The sequence below is a fragment of the Buceros rhinoceros genome, unplaced genomic scaffold (genome assembly GCF_000710305.1).
Source record: "Buceros rhinoceros silvestris isolate BGI_N320 unplaced genomic scaffold, ASM71030v1 scaffold6378, whole genome shotgun sequence".
In the NCBI taxonomy this organism is placed as follows: Eukaryota; Metazoa; Chordata; class Aves; order Bucerotiformes; family Bucerotidae; genus Buceros; species Buceros rhinoceros.
Window position 1 is genome coordinate 37,054 of NW_010426235.1, and position 11,953 is coordinate 49,006.

The 11,953-nt window shown below is 36.3% G+C and overlaps 1 protein-coding gene across 1 annotated transcript in view; it reads right to left on the reverse strand.

Annotated features, from left to right (window-relative positions):
- The window catches only part of STT3B (STT3B, subunit of the oligosaccharyltransferase complex (catalytic)), a 29,814-nt gene extending 23,708 nt beyond the window's left edge, over positions 1-6,106 (reverse strand). Inside the window, exons 1-3 of the mRNA XM_010141426.1 lie at positions 6,003-6,106; positions 3,991-4,278; positions 2,233-2,298 (exon numbers count right to left, since the gene is read on the reverse strand). Coding sequence (XP_010139728.1) covers positions 2,233-2,298; positions 3,991-4,263 — 339 coding nt within the window. The 5' untranslated portion in view covers positions 4,264-4,278; positions 6,003-6,106. The remainder of the gene's footprint in view (positions 1-2,232; positions 2,299-3,990; positions 4,279-6,002) is intronic.
- Positions 6,107-11,953: the final 5,847 nt, after the last annotated feature.

The following is an 11,953-nucleotide window of genomic DNA, read 5'->3' on the forward strand; positions in this document are numbered from 1 at the left end:
CTCTTTCCCAAAGGGAAATATAATATACGGAAAGCCATCACCAGGGATGAATAGGTACACTCTATAAGCAATAAAATTGTATCATCTAATCACTGAGGTTAAGCTATTGACAAATCTTAACTTTTCACTAGCTGACAGCACTCGAAAGAAATATAAAAGAAAAAACATTAATTTACGTTCAAGTATTGAATGATGATCTTGATTCTGTAAGTTCTGTCACCCTGCACACACTAGATCACATGCCCTCCCTCCTGAACAATGCTATAGGCAAAAACACTAGTCAGACTAAGATGGGAAGAACTTGTTATTGTATGATTTTTCAGCAGTCAAATTATAAAAGTATTGTATTTGTTATCTGCGTATTTATGAAGATCACTTTTAGAAGATCTCGACAAGAAATTGGCACGATATAGAAGACACTATGGTATATAAATATAACAATTCAAAAACTTACTTGCCTGATTTTCACAGAATCATTTTGGCTGGAAGACACCTTTAAGATCATCAAGTTCAACCATTAACGAAGTCACCAAGTCACCACTAAATTATGTCCCTCAGCACCACTTCTACATGTGCTTTAAATAGCTCCAGGGATGGTGACTCCACCACTAACCTGGGCAACCTGTTCCAATTCTTAACAACCCTTTCAGAGAAGAAATTATTCCTAATGTCCAATCTAAACCTCCCCTGGCACAACTTGAGGCCATTTTATCTCATCCTATCACTTGTTACTTGGGAAAAGAGACCAACCCCCATCTCGCTACAACCTCCTTTCAGGTAGCTGTAGAGACCAATAAGGTCTACTCTCAGCCACTCCTCACAAAACTCGCTCTCCAGACCCTTCACCAGCTTTGTTGCTCTTCTCTGGACACACTCCAGCACCTCAATGTACTTCTTGAAGCGAGGGGCCCAAAACTGGACACAGTATTCAAGGTGTGTCCTCGCAAGGTACAGGGGGACAATCCCTCCTCCTGCTGGCCACACTATTTCTGATACAAGCCAGGATGCTGTTGGCCTTCTTGGCCACCTGGGCACACTGCTTTTTTTGTACTGCACCTAAGTCTGTAACAAATCTACAGGATTTCTTCACTGTAATGCTGTATAAACAACAATGCTGTGTATAAAGAAGAGGCTGGGGTTTTAATGACTTGGTGAAAAGGAGGAAAAACAGGAGGAAATAAATGTACACTTAAGAGGAGACAGCTATCTTCTCTGGCAACATACACAGGGCTATTATTTGCCAGATTAACAGCAAAAATATCCCAGAAAACCCAATGAACATTAAAGCTAGAGCAAATCCAGGCACAATCCAGATAATTTAAAGTACAAGTTTAATTTGGAGGTTAAGGCATTTAAAGCATGCAGAATAGTTCATTAAGTTCCTTTTCTTGCAAGCCTAGCTGCACCTGACTGTAGAAAAAGTATTTTAGACCTCAGCCTTAACTGGCACCAAGCAATTAGCCTGACTGTCCCACCACTTGCTATTTTAAGGCTAATTTATTTCTCATATAGCCACATTAAAAAAAAAGTTTATCAGTTAGGGGAAAAAAAGGACCTTTGATTGATTCACACAGGAAAATTCTTCAAGCATAAAGTTTTAAAAGATGGAGGAGTGGGGAATCCAATGCCCTCCATTTTGCTATTAGTTTTATCTTCTCAATTTTACTACTGCTTTCCCCCTCTGTTAGACCTTAGGAACACCTCTGCAATAGCCTCCATTTTCACAGATCAAGAATGAAGAGGCATTCTGTGATTGTTTAATCTGACATTGAATTAGTTCATCATTTCTGATGATAAACTTTACTTTATGGCATAATTATACCCAAATAGCTTTCAAAGTTATATGTGTAACTTTTTCTGTGAGTTTTAAATATTATTATTGCATTTTAGTAATAATGACATGCAGACACATGAATATCAAAATTTCACCTTAATTCACCTGGACCAAACCAAAAATCCTACAGAATCAGTGTACCTATTCAGCGTAGGATAAGTAAAGTTATTATACCAAAGAGTTTTTCCAAAATTGTTTTCATTGTGTTTATTTAAATACTTTAAATTTCAAAATATTTGTGTTTTTACTCAAATATTTAAGATTTTAGTAGTAATATGAAGCAACAATTTTACATTATTGCTCCAACAAAGATTAAAATCTCCTTCTGTTCTTTTGTCAACATTTGCATTAGGCATGCTCTCTTCAAACAGTTTAGCTATTATATATAAAAGGCTTACCATGTAAAAGTAGGATAGACAGCAGCAGATTGTCCAAAAGACTGACCCAGTTTTCACAGACTTCACCTTTAAAAATTACAAATTATTTATGAATGACAAACAAATACCGCACAATATTTGAAAATTTCGTTCAAGAGAACTTCTGTAGCAAGTATCAAGTTATATTTGTATGCTTCTGAACTGATGTCCATAAAACCAAACCACAAGTGCAGTTCATTCACACACAAAACAGCTTAGGCCTATCTTACTAGTTAAAGCAGAGGCAGGATGCAATGTAATGCTCTGCTTCAGGATCTGAGGTAGAAAAGTAGTTGTAACTGTGCTACTTTCTCTGAGATATTAGCCCACTTTATAATTCTAACTGTGCACTATCCATGGCTTGCTTTGGCTGGCAACAGACCCAACTCTGCAATTACAGAAGAGAGAGTTATTCTGTAATTTTGAAAAACTCATTTAAGGTTTGCTTTCTGGATAAGAGCATCCAGATACTATTACGAGTTTAGCAGGATCCATAAACTGGCTAAGGAATGTGATTTTGTCCAAAATTGATGGTGGTGATTGCGGTGTGGGAAAACAGGACTGAAAATCAACAGTAAATAAAGCTAGAAAGTGATCTACAAAATATATTTGATTCACCCATAATTCTACAAGGGTTCATGCAAACATTATTGCACTATGTAGTTTAGTTAAATATGAGTTCCGTAAGAACAGATAACTGCTGTCATGTCTCAGTTGTTATGAAGTAACAGTGTAGGTTGTTTCTATTATTGTTACCAAATACAGTAGAGCTTTACAGCTACTGTTTATTCTAAGTTCAGATTTAAAAAACCTGCATTTAAGTAAACCAGTCAGTCTGTCATTAAAAACTTGAATTCCTTTCCGTTATACTAACAACAATATTCTAAAGCTAAAAAACTTGTGAATATGCATCTGCTTACGAAAAGTAGAACTCTAGACAAAATTATGGGAAAAGCTGTAAAAAGCATGTATGTACATGGAGACACTCAAAATGAAAAGTATATGCATTCAAGGAATGCACAAGGGACACTAACATACAGTGTCTATGCTGAATTAACAATATAGTTATACAATTTGTGATAATTCCAAAACAGAATCAGCAGTCCAGAAAAACTCTAGCTTACCTAAAATCCTCCAAACAGATGTAATTCTACATACAGATTAAGGAGTGACAGACAAGCTGCACCAGCAAACAGACTAAAAGACATCAGATTGTTTTTTTTTTTTTAAGCATGCAAGCAATGCTAATATCTCTGGACAGTTCTGGGTATTTAATCTGGATGCTTAAGTCAAAGCCCAGACCCTCCGTACAGTCCAAAACTTCTCCAGAATACAATTCAAAGCCCTTTCTATTCAGTCTACTGCTTTTTACCAGCTAAATAAGGAGGTTAAAGTTTGAGGCTCACATAATACTAATACCTTCAAAATGAAAAACAGAAACAACCCTTCTATTTGCTTTAAATATATAGATTTAAAATTATTATGATTATTATTACTACTACTACTACAGGACACACATACTTCAGTTGAACAGTACTTTTACACAGCACACCAAAGAACAAGATTATGGAGTGTTTAGGATCATGTGACTTCTCAGTACTTGGCTGATCAAGAGCCAAAGGGAAGAGGGATAAGAGGGAGGAAACTAAGAATTCAATAGATTCTAAGAAAAGTCAGTCATTTGGTTGGAGGAGGGATCAGAAAAAATCTTTCCAAGCAAAAGACTCAGCAATTACTTACCCATAAATAGTATGTGAACTGCAGTGCAAAAATAGCTATGCCTTCATTGTCAAATGATCCTGCTACTGATCGGGATATGTAACCTGGAACTATGGCAATAAAACAGGCAGCTAAAAGCCCTGCTCCCTGGTTCCACAGTTCTCTGGTAAGCAGGAAAGTAGAAATAGCTGTAAGGCCGCTAAAAACTGGTGCTAGGAACACACATACATCTCTTATATGGACCGTCACATTTAGCATATTTAAAATCCAATGTATAAGGCCTGCTGTCACCATCAGTCCTGGGTATACCTAAAAGAAGGAAAAAAAACCCAAAACCACTAGGTTATTGCAGAAAATTATCATAGTAGGTTTATTTGCATATAATTTGCAATGAAACAGTCATTTCTTAAGCTGATATAAGCAGCAAGCAGGAAAATCTAATGGAATTATTTTAATGCTACTTTAATCATGTTTTGACAACACTACTGAATACAAGAGGTTCTTTAAATTTTATCCAAATGTTAACAATTACACATAATCTATTCTGTAAATGGATAAGCAGCATAAAGATAATATCCTATCTTGCCTGCCATTTATATCGTATAATGGGAAGAATGTCGTTAACGTATGGCAGCAGAAGCTAAAGCTTGCAACAGTATTTCAAGCCAGCTAACAGCTTTAAGAAAAAACAAACCCCAAAACTATAAGACAACATGAAGAAACTCAACAATATTTCCCAGCCCTATCCATTTTCCTCCAAAACACATCATGCCATTCTCTCATTTCTTGTTACCCATGGAGAAAGAAAATGTTCACCCATATGATTTTTTTTTTTTTAAAGCTGAAAAGCTGCGGGACAGTCAGATGAGTATTATAGATTTGCAAGACATATGTAGACATCTTTGAAATCTGAAGGATTGAAATAAAGTCCTATAAAATTAAGTTAAGTTATCCTCCAGAAAAGGTTGCATAAACTTACACAAAACTATTGAATATATCACAGAACATTGGAGAATTTTAATATATTCTTAGTAGGAATTCTACCGTCCCTCATTTATCAACATCAGAAACAGCAATGTGCACTAGGAAAAGTTAATACGTGCTTCAACTGCCTTAGTTTCTTTTGAAAGCTAAGAAAGGTGTTTACTAAATTAAATTAACAGACAATAGAATGTTCCCCTGCATCTATTCTTGAGAACTGGTTTTCAAGGTAAACTATTAAAACATAATATACCACATGACTTTCAAAATAACATATGCAAGTGACATTTCAATTGTATTTCCTAAAGATTTTTACTTCACATAAGACAGGTACAGAAAAAACACATATATATTACATAAGAAGAGTCTCAAGTATTTCTAAGATACAAAAACAAATGGTGATCTAATTGTTACAAAAAATTTTCTAAATGCATTTAAATGCTATGTACTATAATGAAAAAGCTTTAATGCACTTTCACACATTAAGTAACACAATAATGTTAGTGTTACTAAAGCTATTCTACCAATGAATTATGTTTGTATTCTGATTTAGTAATACCGTTTTGCACCCCTTTCCTGTCTTGTAACTTGCATTGATACCTATCTTACCTACTCTTGATGCTTCATACAGGTGCCCCACTGATTTAATTTTGAAAGGTCTTTTCCCAGTCAAATCCTAACTTTTTGCATACACCATGGGATACAGATAACTGTTTCTAAATTTTTTTTCTTTTTTCATTTCATGTACCAGAATTACAGGAGTTATAATAACCATCACCTTTACTTATTACCATTAGAAGTTCATAGGTAAGCAAGTAAGTAAAACTCAGTTCTGTGTTTCTTGTTTGCAGTATGCTGTTGGATATGCATGTTGACTTACTCTCTTAGCTTCTGCAGCTAAAAATTAAAAACATCTTCCTATTCCCTCTGCAGCAGTTTGACAATTAAAAGCATATTTTATTAAGGTTCTCCTTTTATCAATATCAATTTGTATTGAAAGTTCAAAAAAACTTATTGCAAAGTAATCTTTAAATTATTATTACTATACTTACAGTTCCACCTACTATTCTTCCCAGTGGATACCATGCTCTTTCATCAAACCAATTTAAAAATTCATAAAACCCATGGGATGCAAGATGATGTGTTGATCTATAGTTGAACCTATAAAGGAACAGAGGAAAAGAACAGGGCAGTGGGGCAGGGGGGAGGAAGATAAAAAACAAGAACCTAAGTTTTAGGCATACCTTCAGTCATGTTTTCTTGGAAAGTAATTGAACTTTAGCATCTCATTTAGTATATAAGTACAATGGTCCTCTCTAAATCTATATAATTGTAAAGCAAATTTCTAAGCTCTCAGTTACTAACCACAGTATCTTCTTCATTTCTACAGCAAGTGCATACACACAGAGGAAATGTTACAGTTTGGGTTTTTTGCTTTTTAGAACATCAAAAAGTTTTCTATCACTCTGACAAACATTCCTCTCACTTTCTGCATTCCTTTCTAAAGCTAGTTTTCAAATACAGTCTATCAATCAATTATTTACCACATCCAGAATACCACTTAAGCAGAATTAAGATCATAGAAGAATCCATGCAAGACTCCCATTCTGAAACAAGATAATTACCCTTATCTGCTCCTGCATTCATATGACATTGAGAAGTAACACAATGTAATAAGATGCAACAAAGGGAATAAGTCTATTTGTTCACACTATTGAACTAATGGTCTTGACATATTCCGTTCTTTCAATCAATACAGTCTACAGAATGCAGAATCTATGAAGTTTCACCTACAAAGTTTGTATGTTCTCTGCTGCAGAAAATTACTTGCAGAACAGAAGCCCTCCCATGCATACCTTCAGTTTAGTCTTCCACGTTGCCCATATACCATTAAAAAACATTAACGGATTGTCATCAAGTCATTAAACTTCTACTTTTCTAGCCCATCATTTTTCCAACTTCTCAAACTTCAGATAGCAAAACATGTCAATTAATTCTTCTAATTAGGTATCCGACTTCTCTTAGAAGAACTGCAGTGCATGTTATCCCAAAATGAAACTCTTTCATCACCATTCAAAAGCCAAACTAACAAGGCTACTGGTATTGATTCTATAAAGTCGTGTAAAGAAAGATTAGGCTTAGAGAAGAGTGGGTTAACATTACTTCTTAAACAAGCAAAATCCACAAACCCAACCTTCCTAATAGATATTCTAACAGGAGTTTAGCTAACAACGTGAAGGTCATTAGTTAAAGAAATATTAAAGATTATGTTCATTAGTCATCTGAGCTTTTACTTAACTAAATAGAATACCATAACAGAGAACTGGTTAAATGAGCAAAGCACCATGAAAGACTTCCAGAGACAGTATTCAGGACTAGAAAAACCTTATGTGTATTTCTCATTTTGTCTATTTATGGCATTATCCACTTATATCAGCAACATGCCTCACTTTAAACCAGATTTTAAAACTACATCAAATTCTTTCATATATCTAGGATTCCTAAAAAAGTTTACTTTGAACCAATTCATTTCAACAGAATAAAGCTAGTGTCATTCAAGACTGTAAGACTGATCAAGTTCCTACTTGTTTAATCAAAACAAGACCAATATCTGAAGTACAGCCACACAGAGGTCATGAGCAGATTTATTCATCTGCATAGTGAAAGAACAAAAAGAATTGAAATTCAAGTCCAGATGTCAGCCAACTTGCATGTTTCCACTGACTGAAAAAAAATCACAGCATCAGTCAAGTGACATTAAAAGTAAGTAAATAAGAAGTAGAGTGCAAAATTTTCAGGAACACTCTCTTACATATTAAATAAGCAGTTATATAGGACACCCTAACTGATGAAACTGTGGTCTTCCAAAAGTAATTAGTCATATTTATATAAGAAAATTCATACAGAATCAGTCATTCTGACCTAGAAATGTTTGTATCAAACAGCAATGTGACATTTGTTTCGAATAAGCCTTCAACTATTCCCATTTGACTAGATTTCTAAATATTAATTAATTCTCCAGTTTGAACTGTCAACTATAATGTGATTTATGAAATACTGTACCTGTAAAATTAACCTCTTATCTTAGTATAGCAAGGTCTATTGTTAATTTCTTTATGTATTTATTGTTAATTTGTTAGTGTCTGTAGTATGGGTCAAGACAAAGCAGAAGGTTCCGCTTTGCACAGGACACATACAATCCAGCCAGCTATGGACTGGACTTAAAATGCACTGAAAACCCAGCCAATACTGTTATCTTAGAACTTTAAAACAGAAACAATAAAGATATTAACTAACTATTGGATAACTTTCAAAGTTTTAAGTCGTGACTCAAACTCACAGAGGCTACAAAAGTTTGACTAATGTTTACTTTAAGAGCATTAAAAGATTAAACAAATGAAATATGCAAGAAGAATACATATTGAAATAATCCATTTGTTTTTAACTAGTAAATCTTTATAACTGACTTCAGAAGGATGGAAAAACCATCTTGTGCTTTGGCAGAATCTCATTAAGTCTTTCATATGAATGAATTACCATCCAAAATTGAAATGCCACATAATAGCATTCTACTTCTCATACTTACGAGGTAAGAATTTAATCTTCCTTCCTACTTTTGGATAGATATAAGTATGTTAACCCCTTTTTTCAAAAAGTGATTATTTAGCCACATATGAAAGCATGCGGAGATAGCTGGGCATATCTTTAAAGCAGAAATTATTTGCAATACTATAGGTACATTAATTTTTCACTATGAGAAGACCTATAGGTGAGAAAAGGAAATAACCTTCTGACCACAGAAACCCAGAAAAGTATTCAGAAGCTTAACTACAGTACCTCACTGTGACTTAAAAATAAAGTGCTCACTTCACCTTCCACTAGGTAACCAGCAAACAAAAATAAGTTAAAAAGTAAATATAAACATATGTATACATAAGAAGCTTGATAAGTAACACTGCATGCCAAAGGCAGCTTCAGGCATTGATGAAGGTGCAATGGACAGTGCACCAGACATCATGGTCTGGCAATCATGATACCAGTATTATGCTCTGAGAACTGCTTATCCACTTCATAGCCCTCTACTCCTTTAGAGAGACAAGCCTGAAGCTTGTAAACTTGTTGGCCAAAATGGAGAGAGTCACAGTCCCTTCTACTGGAGTTCACACGGGAGTTCCAGCCAGTACAGGAGCAAAGAAACAGCCCAGGCTCATCACTGCTGCTGTTATCAAAATGTTACCAGGCACAGTAAAGAAAGTTGGTAAGCAGTACAGCAGCACAGCCAGCAGCAAAAGCAAAAAACAGCCACTAATGAGCACTAGACTCTAACATACAGTAAGGCAAGGAAGCCCCATGGCAAGCACAGAAGCCTGCCCATTAGTGGCTAAACACCAGTAGCAGCTATGAATTTGATCTAGCACATTCCAATCAAATCTGTTGTTATCTTGAACTCTTCCTTGCCCCACGTAGGGCACCAAATGGATTGTCATGGTTTAACCCCAGCCAGTGACTAAGCATCACACAGCTGCTCACTCACTCCCATCCCCCCTGCCCCCTCTCAAGTGGGATAGGGAGAGAACTGGAACAGTAAAAGTGAGAAAATGTGTGGCTTGAGATAATGTCAGTTTAAAGCAAAAGCTGTGCATGTAAGGAAAGCCAATCAAGGAATTAATTCACCACTTCCCATGGGCAGGCAGGTGTTCAGCCATCTCCAGGAAAGCAGAGGTCCATCACATGTAACAGGGACTTGAGAAAACAAATACCATAATCCTGAATATCCCCCATTTCTTCTCCTTTCCCCAGCTTTACGTGCTGAGCACAATATCATATATCCCTTTGGCCAGTTAGGGTCAGCTGTCCTGACTGCATCCTCTCCCAACTTCTTGGCACTCCCACCCTACCCACTGGTGAGGAGGTGTGAGAAGCAGAAAAGGCCTTGACTCTGTGTAAGCACTGCTCAGCAGTAACTAAAACATCCCTGTATTGTCAACTCCGGTTTCAGCACAAACCCAAAACACAGTCCCATATTAGCTACAGTGAAGAAAATAAACTCTATTCCAGCCAAACCTAGAATGAAGAGAGTTGTTGAGTATTGCAAACCATAGTCACACAACCCTCTTACTATCTTGGTACTTTTCCAACTGTGTTTGAAACACAGCACATTTCTAACAGTGGTATTCCTACAGCGCTGCTGTCATCGTATCTACAACAGGTTTCACAGGGGTGTAAAACAACACCGGGAAATCAGAAAAAGCACCACCTTTGTCTATGCCCACATCCTGGAGATTTAGGGACTGCAGTTGAGGGAGGAATCAGAATGGAGCAAGAACAGCCAGTGCTAGGTAGGGGTCACATTTCAGGCTTTGGGTGTCACACTGCCTATCCCAATTCTTCCACCTCCAGCAACAGCAAGAAGAGGTGATCTTTAGGGTTTTAATTCGACTGGCTAGACATTAGTCAGGAAGACACAGGAACTGGAGTACGCTGCTGGTTACAGTGACTAAAGAGGATGCAGTACTATGTGACAGGACCAGAATAAAGGCAAGGATCACTTTTCTCTGACCCTCAACCCTCACACCATGTGATCTTGATGTATGGGAACTGTTCCCTCATCTCCCAAGATTCCCTCTCATCCTCCCTCATCCTTTTGAGGCAAGTCAATTTGAGACAGACTTGAGAAGAATAAAGAACAAAATTATGTGAAGCACATGCCTAACTAAGAACTTGGCTTGAAAGACTGAGATGAATACTCAAGTCCTCAGTCCATGCTGTGAAGAGGATACACACTTGCTAACATCCAGCAGAGAAGAGCTCTGACGGACCTGACTAACTAAACACCAGTAAGTGTTGACTTTTCTTATTTTAGTTGACATTCTAGGAGGAAAACTGAAGTGCTGTTGTTCTCTTTGCCTCTCTCTGTCAGGTCTGTAGTTTGAACTGTCTTCCCTGAGCTAACCTTTAAAGGAATCATCACATAATCCTAAGACTGTGCATTTCAGAATTCAAAGTTCCAACCACCAAACTAGGCTAGTATTATAGTTTGAACCTTTTGGAGGGATGCTCTAATGATCACACACGCTCTCTATGCACAGTACCATTCATTTTGTGGCACTATCAGAGATACCTATACCACCGTTGATTCAGCAGACAACTGAAGATGAGTTAATAAAGATATGGTTCTCATTTTCAAAGCCTCTGCATTTCAGCATAGACCAGAGCACAAATAGCAACAGCAAAATAACAGCTGAGGAATTAATTTTTTTTAGTAGCAACATTCATTTAGAAAGATTAACTAGGAAACTTGCAAAATGAAGCCTGTAAAGTTTTAAGTTACGTCCTGTTAATACATAATCTTAACTTAATGCTTGGGTTTGATTTTTATTCCGCCCTATGAATTGCTTTTTTGATGACACATAGTAATGCTGTAAGATGATTAGTTAATGCTAGTCACAGTGATCACTTACTCTATCCAGAAGCTATAAATTCTCCAGCACTTCACAGCAACAATTACTGCTGTATTTATAAGACATTGTTCACTTTGACATTCCTAAGTTTAGTATTTCCTTGACAAAACTACTATTTAAGATGAACATTTAAATAAAATCTGAGAAAGTAAGAACATACAGGAAAAGAGCACACATCCAGCAATGCAGTTGCTACATCCAGAACTTAACATTTAAGGCAAATTACAGTGACGGCAACGGAATTCATTTGACCCTCTCATTCCAAGAGAGACAAGATCAGTGTTGCTTCTTGTGAGAATGTTGACTGTCTAAACCCCTTTTGATTTCATACTACTATTGCTTCATCATCTAGATTTTTATTTGGCATTTTATAAACAGAATATGTAATCTCCTTACTAGCAGAATCTGTTGAAATTTTTCTAAGCCTGCAATTATAAAGGCTTCTGTGCTCTACAAGTCTTCAGCTGCAGATACACAAAATTTTCACATCTGCAAACTTAGAAAAATGGCATGATACAAACTGTGAACATTACAATCTGAGT